Genomic DNA, 27,315 nt, shown 5'->3' with positions numbered 1-27,315 from the left:
CCTTCGACCCTCCCTTGAGATACTTGTAGGCATCGATAAGGTCTCCCCTCAGCCTTCTCTTCTCCAGACCAAAGAGTCCCAGCTCTCCAGGATGTCCAAGTCTTTTGTACTGGTCAGCCCAGACTCGGACGTGGCACCCAGACATGTCTTATTGACACTGAGTAGAGGGGAGGGATCGTGTACCTTCACCAACGTGCTGCCTATTTCACCCCAGGACACTTGTCTTGCTTTGCTCTTCAGGCACTCTGCTGGCTTAGGATCAGGTTGGTGTCTACCAAGAACCCCAGGTCTCCTCCCTGCTCTCTCTGCCCCCAGCCTGCACGGGCACAAGAGCTTTTTCCTACCCCGAGGCAGGACCTTTTGTGCTTCCTTGGACCCCATCAGATTTTCTCCAGCCTGGCAAGTTCCTAACTCTTCCTTTTGAATCATAGAAATACTCAGAGGATCATCTGTCGTTGACAGAGCTGGGGAGAACTACCACTGAATGAGTATTCTGATGGTAGCTCTGAAGACATCAAGGACCAGAGCTTCCTTAAGCCAGCTCCTTCTGCTGTCCCCTTCTACTATCACATTCCTTCAAGTTTCCCACGTGATTCTGGCACAGGAGATAGCACTTCCCTCCTCCCTACGGCTTCAAACCCCGAGATCTGTGTTTGTGCTTCTTCAGGGATTCCTCAAACGCAAGCTTTTGTTCATGTCTGTTAGTGCCCTCCCTCCTTCAGCCTCCTCTCTCAACAGGCCCCACTAAAGGCAGCTTATTAGGAAGGCAGTGTAGTATTTTTAGCAGGCAGCAGTGACAAAAGCTGTCAGAGCAAAGCAAGCAAAGTCACGGTGATGCTGACAAGATAATAAAAGTCCAAGAGACTACTTGTTCCTGAGCTCCCTACCTAAAAACAGGCCTGGAAAGATTAGTTTGTTGTGAATCTTCTCCACAAGCTACCAGTTTGTGCTATACACATCAGTTTACTCAGAGAAAGCACTTTAGGGTCTGGTATTCTTATTTTTACAAACAGGTTAATGAACTGACTGCCATGCATGAGGGAGTTTGAAAGATACTCGGTTCTGAAGGCCTGAAGTACTTCATGGTAACTGGCAGCTTCTACTGCTTAAATTTCAGCCCAGCCTTATTCCTCTCCCTGCCCTGCCCCGCCCCATTTGAAAAAACATCCGGAAAAATCCACGTAAACCTGCAAGCACGTTATGAGGCAGGAGGTCCACCAATGACTCTTGCAAGCTAGGATGCATCATTGAAAGCATGACTATGTGTCCCCACTACAAAGCCCCTGAGAAACCAGAACTCCAGGGAACCTCTTCCCACCCACCGATTAATGACACTTTTCCTGGTCAGCAGGGACCAGCAGCTCCACCAGGAAGATGGGGTCCATGACTTCCCTGGAAACCAGATTTTCATGGGTCCTACCTCCCTCACCTCCATTTTCAATTCTTCTTCCCTCTGCTTGTCCCTGTGGCTTGCTTAGGGGCGCTGCACCCATCCTCTCTTATGAACCAAGTCTCCACAAGCAATGCCACGTTTTCTCCTCCTCTCCCCCTGCCCCAACTGCTCCCCCTCTTTCCCACCGTTCGGAAGTCACCAAGGTACTATGAAACAACTCCCAAAACAGGCAGTCTAAAGTCTCTGCTTTTGCCAACGTGTAGGCTCAATTTGCATTTAAGATTAAGTTCTACCAAGCTGGTGAGTTCCAGTGGCAAGAAACCTGAACAGCTGAAATTTTTCACAGGATGCATACATATTTTATTTTGGGAAATACATTAAAAATTGTTTCTTAGTCTAGCATATCTATACAGAATTCAGAATATGCAGAGTGCCCTTTTAAACTCGAGAAACATTTGTCAAATGTACAAAAACATTACAGAGAAACACTTGTTAATCAAAGCACAGTAAATGGATGCCATTTTTCAACAGTTCAAAACAGTCTCTAAACCAGTGCAAATTTTATTGCATTAAAGATAACTTCCCAGCTCACTTAATAAATTCATAATTTATTCACACTACATCCTTTCATCCTCATCACAACAGTTTATTTTAAGCTCCTAAAAGGAGTTAAATGTGCTTCTAAAAACAGCAATCCCTTTTATTTGCACCATTGATTGATGCAGACTGAAAGAACAAAAAAAACCCATCCGTTTCTCTCCTCATATGCATCACAATATACAGCACAGTAGAAAGTAGAATTAGAGTCCAATTCAACCATTCATTTTCAAGACTTAGAAGTTACAAGGGTGAGTGTTTGTTTTTTAAAAAGGTCCATAATGAAAAGCTGATATACAGAAGGCACCTTAAGGTTTTTATTAACTAAAAGAAAAAAAACCTTTGTTGAAAATGTACAGTTATGTGAATATAATGACCTGCTTACCATTTAATGAAATAAAAGTTACCTGCACTGAAACAAATGTTGAATTAAGAGCTTTAAAAAGAGAAAACTACTGAGCAGATTCTTCAGGTACTTACATTTTAACAATTTGTTTTAAAAATATAATTTCTATGATCTAATTTAATATACATTTTAAAAATATCCCCTATGTTGCAGTTATTCAAGGAAAGCAGTAAACTCAATGAAAGGTATATTCTTCTAGCTGCAGCAATACAAAAAGCCATTAATTCACAGTTAAAATGGAATAAAATTACTCATTCACAAGTGCAATGTAGCTTGAGCTTAACCGATGTGAAATTCCACTAGGAACAAATCTAAGTTACTTGCAAAACGAAAGAATTTAGTTTGAAACACATACACTAAATAAAATCTTTTCCATTAAAATCGTATTGTCTAAGCTGAGTTATATAAAATGTGAAGACAGGATATGACTGTAAGTAACATACAGATGCTTCTAGTAACACGTAAAAGCTGGTACCTATCACTGTGCCAATACTGCAGCCACATCAGCCTCATACACCTAAGGGGTTTTTAAAGTTGTTATGCCTTGGTACGTGCCAGAATATATTTACCATTCACAAAGAAAAACTTTGTCACTTAAGAATCCCAATTTTAGATCTGTTGAGACCCCACTTGTTGTTTTAATTCTACAAAGAGTAGCTATTCTGGTATGAGTAGACGACCTACACGTAACTGTTTTACAGCTGGATGAAAGGTGCAAGACAGTATCTTCCTAGCATAAATCACTGCAGTTCGACATCCTCAGGGAAAAAATTCCAGGAAGGTTCTCTGTGATAACTGTTATTCCAACACAAACTTTCTAAGTTTTTGGCCTAAAAAAACCCTAAAATTCATTAAAGGTTTGCATCCACATATGTAATCAGTTTGGTTTACACCCTCACTTTGCGCACAATTGCAGGTTTTGAAGTTAATACGGATCAGCAACAATCTGCTTCACTTTTATACATGAGAGTTCCAAAATGCAGACAGAAGAGCCACCTCTCCCTGAACACTGGGTGGCTGAGCTACTAGAAAGTATCTGGAGGCAAGAGTTTTTGCAGGTGGGCAAAATGCTACTTTTTCTGCTTACACTGGAAGGAAAATGGAAACGAGATCAAAGTTAAGCACACCCCTCCTTCACAACACTTTGTCCAGCTCATTCACGCATTTTGGATTCAGATAAATTGGATCACTAGGAGTGGAGTGTCGAACAAATTAGAAGCATTTGTAGGTAACTAAGTCATTCCCAGGAAGTTCATGCTGTTCCTAACTTACAGAGAACTTACTACGCCTTTAATGCGCAATTTTCAGAAAGACAAAAGCATTTGCAATGCACTCACAAAAAAAAAAAAAAAAAATCAAAGACTTTTTCCTGTTTATTTTGGGCCAGATTTTCAACCACACGAATATTGAGCCATGCTAAACTATTTTACGCCATTTTCCTATCCATGCTCAGAGTTCTTTCAGCACTCTTAATTAAGAAAGCCTGCATCTCAGAAAGTTTGTGTAGGAAAACCTGCAGTCCCTACCTGCCTCTAGGAGGAGACCTAGAAGTCTAAGGAAGAACAGGAAGTGCCATCGTGCATGTGAAAGGAGAGAAAGCAACTAGGAAAAGAACAGTTGTAAATTCCTTTCAAATTTTTGTGATTTTTTTTTTTTTTTCAAAAAAAGTATCTCCTTAGATGAAAACTTAACAAGCAAACTGCTTTCAGAGATTTCCCTTTTCATTTGAACTCTGGATTTCATTCAAGAACCAGCTGATTAGCTAGCTATTAAATACTAGGCATTAAGAAAATCCAAATTAAAAAGAGTAAGCACTTACTTTTGTCATTCTATAATAAAGAATTCATTTCAATAGGCAGATTCAAGATTTCAAGTAATTACATGCAGGACTTCTACCGCTCTGAAATCCAGGTACATACAACTGGAATAAAAGTTAATTTGTAGTGTACAGAAATGCCAATATGCAGGACCAAATCAAAGCAACTTTAATCCTGCAGCTGTCCTTTTCCTCTCAGGCTATAATTACTTGGGATTTTTTGTTTGTTTGTTTAGTGTATATACACGGGGAAAGTCTGATACTTAGCACTACATGCTGTGACACAATCTGCTTTGCTGTTTTTTAACAACACTACCACCTGATGAATCTATATTTTCAAGCAACAGAGGGGAAGGTTGTTTTGAAATGAAGGTGATCTGCTTACAGCATTTAGTTTATAATAATATTAATTACAACGGTTTAAAACAATTTGGATGTCACCAGTTATCTAAAACGGCACTCACCAGAGAGATTTTCTTTGTAATTTAATGAGCTGGGAGAATTTAAGGATAACTAAAACTTGATTCCTTGCGAGTTGCATCACATAATCATATGTCCATTTAACACTCAAAAATTGTTTTTGAATAGCTGTATATTTAAGATCAGTAAAGAATTATACAGGAAAATTTGCCAGTTTGATTTGTAGAAGTATTGAGTTGTTAGGACGAATGCTTCAGAGAGACTTTTACTTTAAAAGGATGGAACCGCACATGTCAATTATATAATAGGAGAAGAGAGTAAAATATGAAGAATCAAACTCTACTCTTCCATTGTGATGTAGGTCAGATATCTGCAAGCAACCATCATAAGCTCAAAAAATAAAGAATGGAAAAAAGAGTTAGTGTGCACTTTCTTGCTTTTAATTGATGAGAAAGCACAATATTTTCATCAGGAGAGAATCTGTCCAGGCAATATCCCCATATTAACTTAGGATCTGCACTTTTAGACAAAATACAAGGGATTAGTCTATGATGCAAATGTATTTTGTCACAAATAGTGCAAATCCTTCGTTTTAGCCTCATGAAAAAACAAAAGTTGGTTTTGTTGTTTCATGCAGACGCAGTTCCAGACAGATCTTCATCCCTCATCATTTTCAAGAATGAAAATTTTAAAGAGATCGGATGCGATTATAAGTTTTAGCTATGCTCCTTTAACATGCTACAAATTTTACTCTTTTTTAATCTAGGAATACTTCCATCAGAAAAGACAACCATTAAGTTTCAGCAAAAAACCTGGAATAAATCTTATTGTATTCCTTAAGTAACATTTAAATTGTTGACCACTATCCAGGCTCTTCTTGCCAAGACTATGACTACTGTAGTCAATTAGATATGCGAGGTGAGGAAGTGTCTCATCTGCTCGAAGTAATCCAAAAGATGGATGCATCTTTTCAGATCATACACTCAAGCACTGCATTTGTGCTAATATACACTTTGAAGACCACATTTATAAATACATTTCAATTGAAATATTGAATTTGGACTGTCAGTGCAAAATAATTAACCCACAGGATAGCAGAAAACCATGGGAGAGGGTGAAGAATTCAAGGGAAGACACTTTTTAAGCATACGTGCATACAGTATGCTTTAGCACATTTTTTTTCAGACGGTATCTGTTTGACAAACCTTGTATGCATCCTAATGCCATTTAAGCTTCCTATTTAATTTTTAGAAAGCCATCCACTTCTGAGCTGCTTAGTGTAGAAGCCTATCATTACTTTGGAGAAAGCAGCAGTACGTTCATAGAATCTTTAATGCGTCAGATAGAGAATTCAGGAAAACTGACTCTAAATTTCTGTTTTTTTACAACTATAGACATGTATTATGAAAAGGTCAACCAAAGATAATATAGATTACTGACTGGGACAAGGGTCAGGAGAAGGGCAGCCATTTTAGGTACTGTGATCTGACAACTGCACTGCAACTTCCAATCCAAAGACTCAAATATTTACATTCATACATACATACTGCACACCAGTAAAAAGATCCCTCTTTAGGTAAAAGTCACTTTAAAGCAGCAGTGGAGAATCTAAGTATTCTGTAGCAGGAAAGGTATTTCATTGAAATACACAAGTATTGGTGGCCCCTAAGAAAGTCATCAACTATAGGCTGCTGTTTAATCATCATCTTTTTTAACAACTTGATATTGTGGGGGAAAGATTTGAGGAGGGAAAAGGAGAAGTATATACAGTAAAAAAACCCATCAGATCAATCACTGAAACCAACTCACTCTACTAATAGAGTTTTAAAACATTTTAACGTACTTCACATCATGTCTTATGAGATGAAAGACAAGAATGTATGTTGTAGCTCAATGAAATTGTTTTGACAAATTGCTCAGTTACCACCTCTGGGGATTCAAAGTGTATATATCACCATGCTCCTGGTTTGTTCACCTTTACTTTTGTCTCACTGAAGTTTAGCGTGTCTTCCTCATTTTTATATTAAAGGTGCTCCAAAGTACTTCCTACAACACTCAACCCTGCTGCTTGGTGGAGCATCTATTTTCTGCATCTTTTCAAGAACATCCTTTGGTAGATTTTCATGTGCAAGTCTGTATTCACTATCGAAGACCTCTGAAATAGAAAAAACACAACTGAAGTTATTTAAGAAGCCTTGTAAGGTGCACAGTACCGCTCCTATAAAATACTTCAGGTGATTTTTATATAATAATGAAATAATTATCTTAACTAACTGCTGATTTTTTAAATTTTTTTTTCCCAACATGCATTCTCCTCTCAGAGAACCTGAAAAGCAACTTCATGCTGGAACATCACAAATGCATCACAGTGAATGTTCATTACTTCTATCACAGTTCAGTTTGTCTGTTTCCAGGGTATCTCCCTTGTCACAACCCCTAAGGGAGTCCCTTTGCTTCCACTGTACCAAATAGAAGTCAGGGTAGAGGAGATCAGGAAGGGGTGGGAAACCAGATGGCTAGATGATATAGGAATAATATGCGGGTTGGAGAATGGTGGATAAGACTAGAAAAAAGTTTTCAAATATGAGGAATTAAAGTTTCAAGCTAATAAACTTGGTTTAAAACAACTGATTACTGGTTTCAAATAATGTCAAAATTAATGGCCCCATCTGAATTACATTTTCATAAAAGCAGCACCTACCTTAAGAGTGACAGCACAATACTTTTCACTAAAACACAGCAACTGAAAAGTTACTTAGAAATTCACGGATGAAAAGAAGGTTTTATACACTAGTTTTCATGTAAAGTATTCATGTATTTCATACACAGCGCTATGCATGTCACAGTATTTTTTACTTACCAATGTCAATGTTCTCTCTTCCAAGAGACACCAGAGACAGGAAAAGAATTTCTCGATAAAAACTCCTAGGAAATATTTTGAAGGGCAAGTCAATGAAAGAACCAACTACCCTAAATTTAGAAAGTCAATGTTGAAGACACTAAATGTTATGTGAATTTTACATGTGAAGAAAATGACCAATCTACTTGATTACTAGCTTAAGGTTTTTTCATCCCTGAGTATTCTTCCTTAATGCATGAAGTTATATTATCACCAAATCCCAGCAGTTACATTTTATATCAAAAATCTCTCTGCCAACCATGCCATAAAAATTCCAGAAAAAAACCCAAGAAAAATAAAATTAAGCACCACTTGTTTACTAAGTCACTCCTGACTGAGGGTATAGTACAGGAAGCAGGCTTATTTCAGTTCACCCATGCTTTGTTTTTTATTTCAGAATGTCACAAATCTAGTTCAGAAATGGATATCACTAAACAATTACATATTTTTTTTTCTTTGTGGAACTCATAAAATTCTCTTCTAGGCAAACTAGTTCTTCGTTCTTTTTAGCAACTACAAACCATGGAAGCAAAGATGACTTAGCATGTTAGACTTCAAACGAATCCTGTATCTGCTGTACTTTACTGTGTATATATGTGAAGCCCTGTTTGAATTGTAGCACAGATGGCAAAATGTACTGCACATGTCTCCCATTGTTCATGGGTCTGTTGCATCCACTTTCTTAGCCAGTACTCCAGGTTGGCAGAATTTCAACAGATATAACTAGGTAGTCTGGAGAATATTTCAGACACTGCAACAAGATGCTGCACACTTGTATTTATCAATTTGTTAGATGTGGAGCAACACTAAAATCTGCACAGCCAATATGCAGATTTTCTCTTAATTTGTAAAATGTCCGTTTTGATTAAAGAATTACACTTCTTCATTTGTTTTGGATGAATTATGCATCTGGATACAGAATGCATCTGTTTGTAAACGTGGGCATGAAAAATGGTGGACACAAATGAAACTGAATATTCCTGAGAGGTCCTTATGGAATTATCATTATGAAGTGTATATGGTCTGATCTTGTTTAACTTTGAGTGCAAGAAAAGATTACCCCTTTACCTCTGCCGTTTCACATCTGGCTTAACCTGCTGTAAGAGGAGGTGGATTGGTTTAACAACATCATTGTGTTGAATACTTAGTTTGATGTTCTCCAACAAAGTGTTTGTTTCCTGCTGATCTTCTGCCACTGTGGAGGGTCTCTTTTCAGAAGAATCTGAGAAACACAACAGGATAGATTATTAAAGCACTAACATTTTTTGGTCACCTTAATAAGCAGAAGGTATTTCAGAAAGTGAGATGTATATACAGAACCTCTACTCAATCTACAGAGATTTGTTACAATGGAAAGGCTCTGCCTGCTTATAGTCTTTACTCCACCACAAAAGTGACAGGATGCATCATGTATTCACATTCAAGAGCTCCCAAGTGACAGAAAAATACGAGAGACTGAAGAGTATCCAGCATCAGATGTTGCCTGTGATGGTTTGTTAGCTCAGATTTATTGTTGTACTAAAGTTTCAAAAACTAACTTGACTCCAAGAAGGTTATTTTTACACAAAGGAAATTCTAAAAAAGAAAATGCTGTCATGTTTCTTATGAAAGAAACTTTTCTTATCAAAGTCCATCTTAAAAGTACCTACAATTCATCAATAACTTTGGGCTACATATTGAAAAACATAATGTACAGTTGTGTCAAGCAGGAAAAAAAATTATCAAGACATTTATAGCAAGCATGTGGAGTGTAAATGACATGTAGACCAAGGCTAGTAATCGTAATCACACCAACCTAAGGTTTTCATAGAACTGACATTTATGATGGTTTAAAAATGTAACTTCCCATTTTCCAAATAATTTCTGGCACTGCTGTAGAGTCTATCTAAAATACTACTACCTTTCTTCCACATTTAAAACAGGCCTTTTGCTCCTTTAAGACATATACCTATGCACCTTCATTCATGTCAGAATGCTTTGGAGATGCTTTTCACGTATTATGTTCAAATCAATATGTTTTCATAGAAGCTGAGGGAAACACCATATCTTATTCTGTGCTTCTTCACTCTAATTTTCTGATCTGTCTGTTTATTTTTAGGACACTTTTCAACAATCCTTTGTTATTTTTTTTCTTAAAACTAGAATTAGCATGCTCCATAGCTTTAAGAATAAATTTTAAAAGTTAAAAATCAGACTGAGAAGTTCAGATCAACGAGTAGTTTTTTGCTAATCAGAAGTAACGAAAGCCTGAAGTTCTCATAACCAGCCTGCCCGTTTTTAATTCCTTCCAAATCAAGTTATGGTAGACAAAGACATTCTTAGATCTTACTTTTTAATAGTCAAGTTGGCTGCCAAATGTACATATTAATGGGATTTGTGACCTTCCATTCATTTACAGAAACGCAATAGATTTTTTTGTAATACAGTCTTCTTTTTCATGTCTGCATAGATATAGCCAGATAACACATTCAAATCAGATGAAGCTTTTACTACCACATCTAGAGCAAATTCTCTCAGCAAGTTTACGACTGTATGAAATAAAGAACAGATAATATATCTTTTCACACATATTAGTAAGACATTTTCACAAATAATTTGACACCTACACTATGTTAAGTACCTAAGGGATTGCAAATGCTTCACACACTACAAAAGATTTTCAACTTGATGGGCAGTGTACACTTCACACACTACAAAACTGTTTCTTTCCACAGCCTCTGCTCCCTCTGCTTTCTCCAGATTTGTTTTACTTACTGAGATTTCTCCAAGATATATACAGAGGCTCCCCCGGCTCTTGGTGGAGGTTGATATTGTCCCACAGAAGATGGATGTATACTAGCTTGCTATCTTGAGCAAGAGATGTCAAAGGAAGCTAAGAAACATGAGGAAAGTGAAAATGTTTTCAAAACATCAGTACAGTCTACTTAGTTTACAACCTGCTCTTTCGCCCATTTTGCAAACAAAAAAAAGGTTCACTTTATCTTGAATCCAAACCAAACAGGAACATTTTGCAAACAAAAAAAAGGTTCACTTTATTTATCTTGAATCCAAACCAAACAGGAATAGTTATTGTCTTCTAGAGGAAACTGGACTTAACCAGAGCAACGTCACAAGTACTGCAACATTTAATTGCCTTTTCTAGTTCACCCTAGAGTACGAAGATACAGATATCTACAGATATCTGAAGAAAATATTAATTAATATGTATCTGCATCAAACACATTCCTCGATTTGTACTACTTACTGTGCCATACCTTAGTATTTTCTGACCTGATTAAGATTTGGTATGCACGTCTATGTGGTGGTCTTCCCAACAAGCAGAAAGAATCTGTATTTGCATACAAATATGAACCATTTATTTCCATTAAAAATATATGGCACTCAAAACAATAGTTCCATAATCATTTTATAAAATTAAGTGCCTCTGGTGTCACCAGTACAATAGGAATTAGCAGGCAAGAAAAATTCACCACTAGTGTGTCAATTTAAAGTGCCAAATACAAGACATTATATCCCATCTTGTGGTTTTCCCTGCTGATGCACTGTATTTTTCCAGTATGCTTTAGATTTCATTACTATTGGTCTTCAACAACATTTCTTGGACAATTGTCCTTGGTTCTAGGTGGGGTTTTTTTCTTATAAATTGAGGGAGAGAATTTTAAAATAAAGTGCATACAAGCAGATAGGAAAACACCACTTTTTCACGTGCATCCTATACAAATACCTATTGAATTTGGTACTTACATACACAAATCATGTGTTTCAGAAAAAAAACATCTGCTCCTTAAAATGGGAAAAACAAAATACTCAAAGACAGCATCCATTTTATGTTCTTTTGTTCTATTCATATAGCAGTAAAACTCAGTGGAGATTGAATGGCAAAAACTATTAGTGGAAAAGAACAAAAAACATTAACCAGTATCTCAGAAGGTTTATATACTCAACTATGTAACCTATACTATGTGGATTAAAATGTATTGCAGTTTGTGAGTTCTCCACATACAAATCTTGTTTCCTTCAACATATCAGCCCTCTCTTTAATGAGCTTTACTCTCTGGCTTTTTAAAAGAGAACAGCCAGACTAAATTTCAATGCTGTTTTCACTCATCTTCCTTCAAGACTTTTTGCAGAAAACAAACTTACCTACTTGTATTGCAAAAACCAGGAACCCGAGTCCAAGCTACAGAGCAAATACCTACCCACTTTTTTTTGAACCAAACTCTCAAATTCAGCTTACTCCAGTATCTACAGTTCTAATATGAGGAAGCCACTTACCTGCACTCCATCATTACAGTGCTCAGATGTTAGAATGAGTCCAGGTAAGTTGCTAGGCAGATCCAACCGCCGGAAATACCAAACCAGGTTCCAGAAAATTATGGGATGTTGATTGATGAATTTGGATGTATGAATTACTTGTTCTCCCTCATTTTCCAACAGTGATTCAAGCTCCTTACGTAGTACCAAAGGGCTCAAGTAGGGTACAGATACCGGGAGAGGATTAGGTCTTTTTATTAAAGGATCCTAAAAATAAAACAACACATACAAAAGAAAACTTGGGTTTTTTTAGAAAACCAAAGATTTTTTTTCCCAGAAATAGTCTTCAGGATCACTTGCCCTGAAAATCCCCCATTGCACATTTTAATTTTTGGAAGAAGCCTCTGGAAATACTGAACACACAATAACTTCACAGCATCAGCAGTTTTGACTGTTGAGATGTTTCTTAACTTACAAGAACAATCACCTAAACTCTATTACGTGAAAAAAGATAAAATGCTCATTTCTTGTAACTTGTTCCTCATTGTGCAGTTTCAAGCTATCTAAGCCAGTACTAAGCCAGTGATGATGGTGATTACAGAAAATGTAGAACTGAATCACGAGCTGACAGATTAAGACAGCTTCTTGCCAACAAAAAGCACCAGGAGAGAGAAGAAACACATGCAAGAATAATGCAGTAGTTTCAATACTGCCTCTTACCTTCTCCCATGAATTCAACAGGTAAGCCTAACAGAATATAGAGTGTAAGGAAACACATGGAAAAGGAAGGAACTTTCACTCTTGCAACAGTGTGTTGTTTGCTGTGATGCTGTGCTCCACCAACAATCTGACCTTTGTCTCTTGTAACCCTGCCCAAGCAACAACCAACCATGTTGGTCATCATGGGTGCATCTAGTCACGATGGCTGCATCTGGCTCAACATGCTTTCAGGGAGACAGGTAACAACACAATAGCCAAGGATGAACCTGGACAACACGCCCATCTGATGACAATACCGGTGCCGTGGTCAATATGCAAATATGACTGTAAGCCAATCATCTTACCCCCATAAACAGCAAACAGACCAAGAGCCCTTCAAGCTCTTCTGCACGTCAGCGGGCTGCACGACAGGATCTCCCCCTGAGTAGGGACATCTCTCAAGTCACTTCTTGAGATTTAGAGATTTCTTGTCACAACAGATTCTTGTTAAGTGACTAATAGCATGCTAAACTTTGAAATATTAGCTCAGTGATATAAAGGATGGATTGCACAAATATAATTCTTTAGACATAAAGCGTTGACCAAGTCTGGGAGTAGGGCTGTATCCAGCTGCACTTAGACTCCTCTCTGAGAAGGAGTTTAGGAAGCACGGGGGGGCCTTCCTGAACCTCACGAATCAATGGGAGGGTCTCCCTGATAGTTCTGTCTGACCCTGTCCTCTGTGCAGTAAATAACCGCCTTGGCATCTCGAATCCTGTTAAACCACTGTCACATTTACTATTGAACTTTGTTAAAGTATTTATTTAAGTTCATCTGGGAGTTAAGTGCATCACTCCATCCACAACATTTGCACCATTGCCTTTAGTCTGCTGTAGAATTTGGGTTCCTTTTAAAACAAACTTGAAGTTTTAGAAAGATAAAGACTAGTTTCATTCTGCCAGAGAGAACATTTCAAATCAAGCAGCACTGTTTGTACAATGTACTGAAAAAACAATTTCAGATTAACTGAACTAAATTTTTTTTTTGTCATAAGAACATGAAAATATGTTTGTCCATTCCTCTTCCCCAAATGGACAAGAATACTAGTAGTAGAACGCAATTCATTGTAAGTTCACCACACTCAGTATTTTGCTGCCAAATGAATGTGCAGCCTCTAGACTTACCACAACTTCTTGCAAACTATTTGGAAGACTAACTGTTGAAATGCCATGAGATGGTCTCTGGGAAAGATCAATGTTTTGCAGTGGACCTCCAACACTGTGGCTCCGAGTCAAGGACACTCCCCTTCTTGGTGGATTATTGGCAGATGTCTTCACGGTTCTGGGCTCTTTATTCTGTTCTTCTGCCACATCACTGTTTGGATTTTAGAAGAAAACATGCTAATATTAAACTATTCAGCATTTCTATGGCAACAAGAAGGAAGCAGATAAAGGCTGCCAACTATCCCAAGTCAAGTTTCTCTATTAATTAAGAATCATATTTGTCCAGTTAGCTCCACAGTTTAGGGAAAATAAAACAAAACGCCTCTCAGAATAGTATAACCATCCCTCCAGAAAAGCAGCTAGGTATAACCTGAGTTTGAAAACATTTCAATTCTGTACAGGTAGCACCGCTCTGGTACAGATTCATCTTGTTTAGAAGAACAGCAATATACAGTTTTGTCAACACACAAAGATTATATTGTTCTGCCTATGCTCATTTTTACTTCCTCTTCCCCTTATGTTTACTTTCTCTAAATGTCATAACCAGAGCAAAAATATAGAGAACAATTTGAATGCTACAGTAACTGAAAAAATAAAATTGTAAGTGTTAAACTCATCCAACAAGATAACTTAAGCAAAATCCTACAGGCTTGTCAAATTTAACCCATACAGTCAAGCTGCGTGCAGATCTGAGAATATTAGTTTTGTGCCCTTATAACTGAAACAATGGATAAAAACAATTCAACCACAGTACAGAAGAAAAAAGATCAAGTGAAACAGGAAGTACCTGCTTCCAAATAATCTGCAAATTGAGGGAAGAGATTAGTTTAGAGGTGACCTTCACTCCTAAGTTTCACTTTATTTAAAAATGCACAACATCAAAGTTAAGAGATTAATATAAGCATATAATTGGTACATAAACCAACCTTCACTTCAGAAGTAGAGGAGAAATACTGGAAGTGTAGAGACACTTCCGACAGAACTAACAATCCTGTTTTACCCACCTCTGCTCAGCTGCAGAGCAAGTTTCTTCAGCTATGGTGTGGCTGGACTGCGGGTGGTCTGAGAAACTGATCAAGTCAGCATCAGCTGGACTGGACAACAGTTTCTGCTCCAGAGGATCCGTGGTTAATGGAAGAGTACCACTCTGTAAACTGTCACCTGAAGTACTTTGCTTCAGGAAAAAGCTAAGTTACAACATGAATGGGAGGGAAGAGAATAAAAGATTAAGACGTGAGCATGAAGTCATTAAAAAATTTATTATTTTCTACATTTGCTTTCAAAAACTAGGAAAACCAAGGAAACACAACAATAAAAAGCTTGTCAACAGGACACCTCTCTCCACTGTAACTTATATAGTCAGAGTAAACAAACATATACAGAGATCTGATCTGCAAAGTAAGAAATCCTATGCTGGACTTAAGTCATTACAAGTGACTTTAATTTGTCCTGGTTTCCAATCAGCAACAATATATCAATGTGTCAATAGCTGACACATCACTAAAAACAGTTGCTATTGTCATGTGACATTACAGACTAGAAGACCACACACCATTACAGGCACAAAATAACAGGAACGTGTCTTGCTTTGTTAAGGTGTTTGAGGCACACACTCTAGGGATGGCTCAGTTTCAGCATCCAAGAACACTAATGCTGCTCCATGGCAATAACCACCAAAGTGAGAATTCATTTTAAATTACCTTAAAATAAGTTCCAGCCTTCACAGTGCAATTAAAAGAGGTAAAAAGAGTAAGCGGAGAAGCTTAAACTGGAGAAAAAATAAGCTGGAGCATCTGTACCTGAAAACTGTTAGTAGATGTAATTTGTGAGAAATCCTTTGCTGACAGATTTTAAAACTACTTCATATGGTTTTAAAAAGTTCATGATCCACTAGCATTTACAAGCTAAACAAAATGAAAACAGACTTACACGTTCTGCACAGTTAGGCTTACAACGAAAATACGAAAAGAAAGAATGGCAAAAAGGCAACTAGTTCTTTGCTTTTTGGCTGTTTTATAATGGAACTCAATAGTTTACATGACTTATAATTTCCTTCAGTACAATCATGACTGTCAAACAGGCAATAACATTCTTCCAAACATCTAGATAAAAACACCAGCAGATATAACTGAGATGCTTTTGTGAAAAAATATAACCATATACAACTGCAAAGGCAGAAAGAGGGTATCTCTAAAACCCACCAACCTTGCAGAGCCACGTAGGTCTTTAAATTCAACGTTAAGTAAAGGCAGGAAGGTACTTTTACAGAAAGGACATGTAGTGTTCAAGTTTGAATCATCTGCTGTCCATCCAGCCATAATTTCTTCATCATAAACCAAAGCACCACAAGCTCTACATTGAGAGCAGCTTGACATCAATACCTAAAACAACAAAGAATGGCTATTATCAGTCTTGTTTCAAGGTTATTTTATAATTGGCTTCATAGGCTTAGAAACCACAGGAGTTTACCAGGTATCAGAATGCCACTTGGGAGGTATGAGTTCATCACTACTTACTCACCATACTCAGAGTTATCTTGTCCACATAACTTTTACCTATGAAATACAAATACTAATAATTTTTTTTTTTTTGGTGAGGTATTTTGAGACATGGAAGAAGCATTACCTTATTATACTCTAGACAGGGGAGAAGCTTCTGCATCCTCTCACAGAAGCCACCCCTGTAGCCTCCCTGCTCCCAGTCCAAGTGGAAACCCAATGCAAGTGGAAAATACATAAAGCTGGATTTTACCTAATAAAAGTCTCATTACTAAACTAGATTGAGAAGTGAAGAAAAGGTGGTAAAACGTAATTCTCTACTAGCTGAAGAATGGTCTATAAACCTTATTTTTTAGGCTTCCTCTTATATAATTGTCTCACTCCCACAGGGAACAAAACCAAAAAACCACCACCAAACACAACATATAATATTTTGGATCAACAGAGCATACAGTATATTTTAGATTTAATATATTTTAGATATTAACCCAATGGCAACATTTTACTTTTTCCATATTATGCCCCTTCTGTAAAGCAGTGCAGAAGTTTGACAGAACTAGAAGCCTAGCTCTCCAGAAGATCAAACATAAAAGAAAACTATACGGGACCTAGCAAAATAACACTACCACTGAAAGAAAAGCATCCAAGGCAAACAGTGACCATTGCCTATGATTCTGAAGTCTGACAGCAGTAACTGAAACAGAGAAACATACTGTATCATTAGTGTGCTGGGTTTGGCTGGGATACAATTAATTTTCTTCATAGCAGTCTTTATGGTTCTTGACTGGTGACAAGCTCTGTGTTAGTAACACACCCTTGCTTTAGCTATTGCTGAACAGTACGTTACACACCACCATGGCCTTTTCTTTCTTATTCTGTCCCAAACCCAGAAAGTAGGCTGGGGGTGGACAAGAGGTTGGGAGGGGACACAGCCAGGACAGCTGACCAAAGAGATACCATATAACATCACCCTCAGTGATAAACTGGGTGTTTGTGGGGAAGAGTTTTTCCAAGGCAGTTGTTGCTTGGGATGTCATGGTGCTGACTGATTGCTTTTGCATCACTCAGGGTTTTTTTTTTGTTCCCCGTCTTGTTGTCCTGCTTTTGTTGTATTTTTTTCTCCCAATTTACTTACGAAACTGTCTTCATCCCAACCTTCAAGATTTTTTTGGTTTTGCCCTCCCAATTCTTTCACACATCCTGATGAGGGAGGAGTAAGCAACTGCCTGGGTGAGGACTTAGCTGCTAGATGTGGTCAACCCACCACAATTATTTAGTAGCAACACATCATTTTCATGAGGGAGGTAGGGAGACAACAAAAATAAGGTTGTAAGGGAAAAAAAACCCAAACTTGTTTCCTCTCTAATTTCTCTCTCAAGTTTTGATCCTTCCCTCAATCGCATCTTCTCTATATAGAAGAGAGATACATAAAAAACATTTAACACTTTTTTTTAAAGCTACTATCACATCCCGTGCTAAAACTATCAAGCATCTTTGCAGTAGAAGCATGGAAAGAATTGTTTGGAAAATCCAATCACAATCCAATAAAAGAGGTAATTAATGCATAATGTAATACTGAATAATTATATATTTCATTTATGAGTTTATTCATCTTACCTCCATTGCATAGTTTTGGAAAATGCTGGATAAACTAGTATTATGTGAAGAGCTGTGCTCTGACTTCTCAGAATCTAGAACTTTCATACTTCTTGGGAATGAAACTTCACCTGTACAGAAAGAGTTTTTTGCTTGACCAAGATAGAAAATTGTACCAGAAAATCTCCAAAGATATGTGTAGCTCTGAAACTTCACTGATATATGGGTAAATATCAATTTTGTGATTAACATTTCAAAGTTACTTTTGTCTAACACAATATATCAGAGACTGGTAAAAGAAAAAAAAAAAAACACATCAATGAGTAAAACCTTAAAATACAAAGAAAAAAAAAATAAAGAATAGTAAAGAGCCATAAGATTGCTCAATATACTTATTCTAAGACATGGTTCAAGCTTTGTTGAATGAAACATCCACATGTAAATAGCAAACAGAAGGATAGTACCAGGCAAGACAAATGATGCCATTACTGTGCTTTCCCTGGCTAACATTACTGTAAAACAAATAATCCTTCTTTGGTAAGGCAGGCGTTTAGGGTTATGAGCTTTGCCCAGGAGAAGGGGAAAAGGACTTGGAAAATATTTAACAGAAGGAAATGGCTGGAGTCAGTTTTAGGAAGCAGAAGTATCAGCATTAGCTCCCCTGACAAGCCAAGTCAAACTTCCTTACTCAAAAAATCACAAGTCCCCTTATGATCAGAGTCCCTTGTCATAAAGAAGGCTCCTCTGCTTCTTCAGCTGAAGGTTCTGTTTGTTACAAAATTTACATATCCAGTGGATGGATGCCACTCTTTATATAGTTCTTGCAACAGTCCTAACTAACTGGAACTAGAAGATACCTTTTCAAGATTTTGCTAGACAGGGCCAGTTTATGTCCAGTCCGCAAGACAGTTCTTAATCTCTTGATGCAGATGGCTTTACAATATTTGTATCATTAAAGTACTGCAACAAGAGCTAGACCTTACCCCCAGCTGGTTCAGCAACACATCTTTTTCTCAAAATCAGAATAAAATCCAGCTGAATGGAACCTGAACTGAAAATTATTAGATTTACTTCATCCAGTTTTAGAACAGGAGGGGGAAGAGGGGGGCAGAGAAAAGGACAATTTAGCAATAGGCACGTATTCATAAATTATTTACCTTCACAACTTCAAATCAAGTATGCATCCAGTGCCTCCTGCTCCACAGTAAACCTGATGCATTTTCTGTGTGTGTCATTTTGGGGTTTTTTGTGGGCTTGGGGGTGTAGGGTTGGTTTTGTTTGTTTGCTGGCTTTTGGTTTATTGGGGTTTTCTTCCCCTCAAAAGATCTGCCTATGTTAGTTATGCAACTATTTGCAGTTTCTTGAACACTGCTCTGCTTTTCTGTACTAGTATTTCAAGAACCTTCAGAGTATTATGACTTTACATGCATAAGCAGGTGTTCCTGGCTATACTAGTTTGGAATCTTTCTGTCACAGACACAGAAGAAGTATTTTGACAGTTAAATACCTGTATTTTTTATCAACTTTTTATACATTCAACAAAGGGAGAAGCATTAGCTATTTGCTAGGGCAAGAGAACAGTACTGAATGGAAGTACAAATTTACTTGTACTTACCTTAAGGGCTTGAAATAATTTCAGATTACCACAGTTTCCATTGTTGCGAATGATTTCACACACAATGGTTTTCTCTGTTGTATTATAAAAGAGTTATGAGGGGGAAACAAACCCATAAAAATCTCACCTGCACTGTAATGCTGTCTTCCTGCATCTCCACTGCTACTGCTACTGCCAAGACTAGTAGTGCTTTGTGCAAGCTCATTAGTAATTAACCCTGGGACTCCAGTTCTTGATGGCATATTATCTCCTAAAATACTATCTTCGAAACCAGCAGGGAAGGTGAAGTCTGGTCGATTATTTTCTTCCTTAAATACAAGAAGAAGAAAATTAGCATTGTAGAGTACTTCCAGATCCATTATTTGACTTCCATCTTTCCCCTAATAAATAAATTAAAGTAGCAGATTAAGACAAAAATCCTGATGTAAAAATTGTAATTGTAATTGTACAATTGTAATTGTATCCCGATGTAAGATAAATATACACAGCCTTAAAAGGAGAAGATATTGGACAAACCAGAAGGATATTGGAAAAACAAAATGCTTTAGTAGTGAAAATAGTGAGCTAAGAATCAAACTGAGTGACAAAGCTACAGGGACATAAACTTCTTCATTACAGGAGAAACATGAAAAATGATGCAGAAATTGTGATTTGGCAGATGTTACACAAAATGAAGGGGTTATCACAAAAAAAAATCAAGCTAAAGTCATATTTTCAGAAACTAAGACAGGAATACATAACACCTGAGATGGTGCAGCAATAACAGTAAGACACAGACACGGTAACAAAGTAAAATAGTCAAGATATTAAAAAAGGGAAATTGCAGCAATAAAAGAGGAGAGAATGAAAAGATCCTTGAGGGAAATTAAAATAAGTCACATTAAGGGAATTGTGATGTGCCATTAAACAAAATTTTATGGAATGGGTCTGTATAAAAGAAAGGCACACAGGAAAACCTAGGTCACAGGAAAAAAAACTCAGGAAAGAACGCATCCAGTGAGTTTTCATTGTCACAGGCAAAATCTAGTTTAAAAAAAATAAGAAAAATCTTTCTGTTTTTTTTTTTTTTTTTAATTTATTTAATAGAACCCTATAAGTAGCATAAGTTAAAATTGTTTCACACAGACATAAAGTAAAACAGCTATCTTCGCCTCCCCACCTTCTACGGAGGCTGGGGGGAAAGGAGTGAGAATTTGAAAAAAGGAAACAAGAAGCTATCTTAACAGCCTGAAGAGAGGAGACAGAAGATCCTTACAGCCAAACACCAGATTAAGGGGTTAACTGGATGAAGCAGAGGCCTTTCTAAGTGAGAAAACTGTGTTTGGAGGCATAGTAACAAGACGTATAGGGAAAGGAGGAAGTTGTAATATTCATCCCTCCATCTCCTCTTTCATTCATGTCATTATACTCTGAAATGTTTTCGTCTGAAAAAGACAGAGTTAATCAACTGTGCTCACACAAGAAACATAACATTTAGTTTCCAAATTCCTGACAAGTAAATTTACTAGATCTCAACCTGTCCTTTGTACTTTCAACTTCAGTCCTCACCAACCTGACTTCTTAGGTTTGTGATTTGTTTTCACAACCTGCCCTCAATTTTTTAAAGATAAGACAGGAAGTATGGTATAATTTAAGATGACATGATTTTATTTTTACTAGGGTTTCTTGGTGCTGCTTCTTTAGATATAAATAAGAAGATAAATAGCTAAACAAATAAATGGAGGGAATGTTAAGAACAAAATGTCAAAATTTAGGTTTACTGTATCAAGATAATTTAATTTGGTTTTGTCTGAAAAATGTTTTTTAATGACAAAGAAAATTTTTATTAGCTAATAAAAGTTAATACTTAATAAAAAATACCATCTTGTGAAGTAACCTTCTGGACACAGATGTTAGATTTTTTCATATCAAAAAACACTTGCCTCATCATCCGAGTAACTATATGCTGACGTTACAACTCCCCACATCTTACTGGCCACATTGGCAGCCTGCTTCATGCCTGATTTCAGAACATCCATTTTTGGTCCAGACAGTATATTGTCTAACTTCAGATTGGATAAAGTTGTTACAACAGATCCTAACGAGCCATGTGGAGAAGAACGACCCAGTCCTGTTAAAGATGAAGACCGCTCCTTTTGAACTCGTGGATGGGTTTGTTGCTTTGGTCGTCCAGTGAATGTTTTGGATCTGGAGACAGAAGGACTTCGCCTGTTTTCATAAGACTTGGGGGGCGGCAGGACAGGCTCCAATGGCAGGCTTGACCTCCTTTCTTGGGAGTGACCAAGTGTATCAGAGGCTTCTGCTTCCCTATTTGGCTTGTGCAGTTCCATGCTGGGAAACTTACTACCCAAAGGGTTTTTCAAATTCATGTAGCTCTCTATTTCATCTGCCAAATTACGTGCTGCTACTGGTGACACCAGCTTTTCCTCAGGTTCTGGATGCCTTGGTTGTGTGCTATCCGTAGCCAGCAAAGACAGAGGGTCCAAACCTACTTCAACATCTTCCCTTTCAATAGGCTTAACCACCCCATATAAGCTATTCCTTTTAGTAGTTGCATCTTTGGATTCTGGTTTCTGGTTTTTGGACTCAGCTGACTGTTCAAGGTTCACATCTTCCGCTGTGGTCATGTTTTCATCTCTTCCATTCTCAAGATGCTCCTGCCCTTCCCCAGGTTCTTCCAGTACTGGCGAAGACCTATGCTCCAATTCCCAATCACTCTCAGTCATACAACTCCAAGTGCCACTTATGCCAGAAACCTGATGGTCAACGATGCGTTCAAAGCTGTGGGATTTATTCATATGACAGGGTGAAGTTTTGGCCCCAGATAAAGCTGCTGTTAGGATCTTGGCATCTGCTCCCATCATTATCGCTATTTCTTTAGAATGCAAGTCCAAGCTGCCTTTTTTCAGCAGCATTCCTGCTCTGCTTTCACTGCTGAAACTGCAGCTTCTCTCTGAAAACAGTTTCTGCCTCTTCTGTCCCTTTTCACTTGTTTTCTTAGGAGAAACATCACAAAAGACTACATCTTCAGCTGAATCCTGAGTTACGAACAGTGGGCTAGAACCAGTTTCTAAAAGAGAAAAGGCATTAATATGGTATCCATAGCCACCAAAAATGTTTGCTTCCTGAAATCAAGTGAAATCTCCTTATCTGCTAACTGGTGAGAAGACTGGGAGCCTCACAGTCTCAAGTTATCCATTAGCCCATTAATCCACTAGTATTAACAAGTTATTTTACTGGCTGCAAAGGCATTCTGCAGATCAAAAGTCATCTACTCTTGATTACTTGATGTCAAAGCCTTTTATGGCTTTTAACTCCTTTCCCTGTGCCAACAACCAGCAGAGAACAGGTAATACATCAACAAACTAAAGGAAAGTAAAATTGCAAGTAAAGATTGCTTCTTCTCCCCCCCCACCCCGACCCCCACCGAGCTATATTCACAGATCTGTACATCAAACTCCGTAGTTCATTCTGCTTCGGAAAAAAATCCCAACTATCATGTCTGTCTGCACAACACAGAAGCATTACTCTGTTTATGACACAAACATATTTAGAAAAAGCTAATTAATTTTAGTATGTGGAAGATATAAGCTCATCTTATAAATATTCCCCATGTCCACAGGAACTGGGAATGTTTATTGCCAAGGAATTTGTGTTACCTAGGCAAAAACCTTCGTAACACCAGGAATTCTACTATATTAGAATCCCAACGGAGAAGCCGGTGGGATATGGAGGACCATATCCACTGCTGGAGGAGGTTTTGATTCGCACATCAGTGCTGCTTCCTGACTAGTCATCAGCTCTTATAATTGCCAGAATGGTTCTGGACAACTTCTTTCCTGACACTCAATTATTAGTTATCAAGTTATACTGAAGCTGGACTACATTGCCTTAGTAAAGGACAAGCACAAGGGGAGAAAAAAAAAATGAGCCCAAAGATTTTACATATCTATAAGTCTTCCTCATCATAAAGCAACAGATATGTAAATAGATTTTGTATGGCACAAAGACAACGTGCATTATTCCCAGGTTATATACTGGCTATGTAAGCCACAGGAATAATGAGAGTTGTCCAAGGTCAGTGAGGTTTAGGTGACAAAATCAAGAGTAAAGACCCTATCTCTCTTGATTTTCTGGTACATTACTGAAACACTCTCAGTGTGGGACAGGGAAAATCTTGATTTCAATCTACCCAACAGCAATTTTCAATCTCAAAATTCACAGTTTCCTTCACCTGCAAAGGATAATGGTGGAAAGCAAATGTATCTGCACCTCAAATAGAAGTGTTGTTTCTTTTAATAGCATGAAAAGATTGCAAAACACTATAGCACAAGATCAGGATTTTAGCAAGCTCTGTTTCACCCAGTGACTCACCACCACAGCTCTTCCTTCCACTGCTATCAAAAATCCCAGATGGAACTTTCACAATACTGTTACCCCAAACAGGTGGGTCTGTTGGACTATGAGCTTCTATATTCAGCTGTTGCTTTTCATCAGATTTCTCAGTACAAACATCTACAAGAAACAGAATGTGAACTTCAGTTAATTTAACTAAATAATTTCGTTTGCACTGTTACGGAAAACAACTCACTGTTCCCTTATATGATTACAACCTAAAGGACCAGTCCTACTAGGTACAGAGCATTTCCTGGAAATAATGCCTAGATGACAGTAGACAGTATTATGCAGAGAGCATTTAGCTGTTCACAATGTTAGAGCATATGACAATTTCTTCCCTTGCTATTTTTCAACTAAACAAATTAGAGCCACAACCAGCAGTTCTCAGATCTTCATGCAGGGCTATTTGTCTAATTACAGCTTTGGAAGCCCTAATTCACATTAAGGATCTCATATCACAGATACGAAACAGATTCAGTAATGAGAAACAAAATACAGACAAACTAAAGGCAAAATCTGGATAGAAGACAGGAGATAACCCCATTTTTACAGCTGTGAAGAGTTTGTAGTGAAAAGTAGTGCCTTATATTAGGTCAACTGGTACAGCTAAAAAAAGGGTCAAGTTTTCAAACATACAAACGAGATGAACAGAATGCAAAATACTGTGTTCCCCAGCACTTGTCCATTTTTTCCACCTATATTAAATAAGTCTAATAAGAGGCTATTTCTACCTATATGAATTCCACTGCTATTATCTAGGGAACGGGAGTAGTCCACCAGACTTCATACAGTCCTGTTTTGACCTTAATGACATTATTAATTCAATACTTGAAGTATTCATGGTAGTCTAATGTATGAAGCGGATTTATTACAAAAAGCTTTCATCAATGTAAACATGCATACTTAACCTCCTATTAGGTCTTCAGCTGTAGAAGAAACATCTTTCTCTTCTTGTGTTTCAGTTGCACGAAGGCTATCCCCATCATCTCTTAAAAGTTCATCCTTGGATCCATAGCCCTGGTCTGACTGACCACCTGTTTGAAGGAATATGAACAGACTTATTTTCCTTTCCTAAACTTGTTTTTCAATAAGAAAATAATAGAATTGAAATTAATTTGTTTCACATTTTGTTTTACCAGAAAAGTTCTCAGTACAATTATCAAAATACCTAGTCCGTCCGCAGATCTACTTGGTGATCATGACAGCAGAGATAATTAGGCTATACAATCCAAATTTACTTTTCTAACTGTTATACTAAATACAAGTTATTCCCCCAGGAACACTATGTTGACTAACTACTTTTAATGCACTGTATCTCCTTTCATTCCTTTCCCTTTTCATTAGCATGAAATATTTTATTGCTGGCAAACTAAATTCTCAAATGCACCTACAAAAGAATGTTAGACAAGCACAACAGGAATTGAGTAAGCTTCTAAGAATGAATACATCCCTGAAAATAACTGTATCATAAACTGTGCTACAACTTTGTGCTATTGTGCAAAGTATAAAAATGTAATAGAAGAAAGTAAAAATCTAAATATTTTTTTAGAAGTCTGCTCCTCTACAATACCAGTTAAACTTGATAGCTGTTAACTCATTGTTTTTAAAAAAATAAAATAATTTACAGTAGTCCAAAAAGTCTGCCATAGGAAACAATCCAGAAAAATAAGAAAGAAAATATTATCTTTATCTGAAGCCCTGCTGCAGATGCAAAAATACTATATGGGACATATCCCACAGCAACATGTTAAACGGCATTATTTATATACCTTAGAGTACCTATTAGAATACATGAAAGTATTTAAAAAGATCAAAGTGCAAGTTATTGAGTGTGGAAGATATTAGGAAGCTCCATAAAACTTGAGTGACAGCTATAATTTATCTATCTACAATACATATTACTGCTGTTTCTTTTAGCAACAAAGAGTAAACACGTAAAAAAAATAAATTCGAAAGTCTGAGCAGCCATCAATTTTTACATTTGGCTATTACATTAAAAGCTTTTTACATAAAAAGTTAAGTTCTGACATTCTTTGGTCCTTATTTTCTATCATCATTTCATTAACATTAGTATCCCTGCTTTGCACAGAAGTGAAAACACCCTATCAATAAATGGGTGAATTACCTGCAGAAGTAACATTCAAGGGTAGAAATAATGCACACGTGCATCTAAGGCTTCACACCATTTAAGTCTGCACCCCACACCGTGAGAGCCAAGGACAAATGCGGCACCCAAGAGACAGCAAAGAGCAAAAAGCAGAGCAACAAAGAGCAGAGAGAAGGGAAGTTCAGTAATCTAGTCAAGCATATCAGGTGAAGCAAAGGAATCAAAGTTCTCTTTACAGAATGGCTCAAGATATTAAAAACATGAAGAGTGTGCTAGAACCATTTATACACTAAGCTTTGAAGTATACAGAAAGGAAGTTTAGTTGAGACTATGCACAGGTGGAATGTAATCAGTACTCAAGCAGATACAAAGAACCATGAATTTTGTCTTGCCATCTCAAGTGATTAACTTCCTGTGCACTCATTTTACTCCAGTGTGTGTGGAAGAGTGCACACCACGTTCAAGGCAGAGTTTTTCTCTAGGTTATCACCTGTCTTTCCATTTGCAGGGTGTCTCAAAGACTGTATGACAAGGTTCTGATAATTTCTATATTTATTTCCAAGTTTAGCAAATATTATTAAGAAGCTTGAATATGGCCTTTAAAACCATAGTTTACTATAACCATACATAACATACTAATTCCAGGAATGCTAATTAGGCCCTTCTGGATTATCATCAAAGAGCAATATTTTAGTGTTAGCTTCTAATCACCTCAGCTACTTTCACTCCTTTCCTTTAATGTAGAGAAACATTTTACTCAAACTATCATTTCTATGAATAAATGACAATATGCAAAAATTGAACAGACTCATAAGTCAGAGATTTCATATATTTTCTAAAGATTAGCACAAAAAGCAAGGTTCATGAGACCACAGCAAAACATTAATTTTAACATAACAGTATTTCTGCTACTGTTCACTCTAAACTAAAGCAGAAGCACGATCTCTAGTAAATGAGTAATATTCAACAACAGGGTATTTCTTTTTCTTTACATAGTTCAAGTCCACACTTCATTGTCTACAGCCCCAAGAGGGGAAGGTGGTGGTTGAGGAGGGCAAATCAACAGGAGACTAGAAAAACTTAGCCTTTTGAGGGACTGTTAGTAGTGAAACCCAGCAGAATCTAGTACCTGTGCTAGAGTGATTATCAATGGTATCAAGCCTGACTAAGTCACTGACGAAGAGAGTGTGCTCCCCACTGTTAGCATCATTAGAACTATCCACGCTACCATGGCTCACCATGTCCCCATCACTTCCACCCGTGGTACTCCGCAGAGCTAAAGACATGAACGAGAGCTGGTTAGTAAGAGAGGATTAAACTTTTCAGGCTTAAACAAATCTAACCTCTTCAGACAACAGTAAATACTTTTGTTTGAACATACAAAATAAGAACAT

The 27,315-nt window shown here is 37.3% G+C and overlaps 1 protein-coding gene across 4 annotated transcripts in view; it reads right to left on the bottom strand.

Annotated features, from left to right (window-relative positions):
• Nucleotides 1-1,729: 1,729 nt before the first annotated feature.
• Nucleotides 1,730-27,315, bottom strand: part of DENND4C (DENN/MADD domain containing 4C) — a 75,300-nt gene continuing 49,714 nt past the window's right edge. The window contains exons 20-33 of one of the 4 annotated variants that reach the window (XM_014952596.1): nt 27,051-27,197; nt 24,723-24,848; nt 23,791-23,931; nt 21,339-22,486; nt 19,544-19,724; nt 17,823-17,932; nt 15,913-16,088; nt 14,712-14,894; nt 13,669-13,858; nt 11,807-12,052; nt 10,286-10,403; nt 8,600-8,753; nt 7,493-7,557; nt 1,730-6,787 (exon numbers count right to left, since the gene is read on the bottom strand). In XM_014952596.1, coding sequence (XP_014808082.1) covers nt 6,651-6,787; nt 7,493-7,557; nt 8,600-8,753; nt 10,286-10,403; nt 11,807-12,052; nt 13,669-13,858; nt 14,712-14,894; nt 15,913-16,088; nt 17,823-17,932; nt 19,544-19,724; nt 21,339-22,486; nt 23,791-23,931; nt 24,723-24,848; nt 27,051-27,197 — 3,122 coding nt within the window. In that variant the 3' untranslated portion in view covers nt 1,730-6,650. Of the gene's footprint in view, nt 6,788-7,492; nt 7,558-8,599; nt 8,754-10,285; nt 10,404-11,806; nt 12,053-13,668; nt 13,859-14,711; nt 14,895-15,407; nt 16,089-17,822; nt 17,933-19,543; nt 19,725-21,338; nt 22,487-23,790; nt 23,932-24,722; nt 24,849-27,050; nt 27,198-27,315 lie in introns of those variants that run through there. The other 3 variants (XM_014952597.1, XM_014952598.1, XR_001413215.1) reach the window with 3 other exon arrangements.

Source organism: Calidris pugnax, unplaced genomic scaffold (genome assembly GCF_001431845.1).
Source record: "Calidris pugnax isolate Ruff unplaced genomic scaffold, ASM143184v1 scaffold208, whole genome shotgun sequence".
NCBI classification, from domain to species: domain Eukaryota; kingdom Metazoa; phylum Chordata; class Aves; order Charadriiformes; family Scolopacidae; genus Calidris; species Calidris pugnax.
Note: the sequence above shows the minus strand (reverse complement) of the source record. Positions and strands in the feature narration are given on the sequence as shown.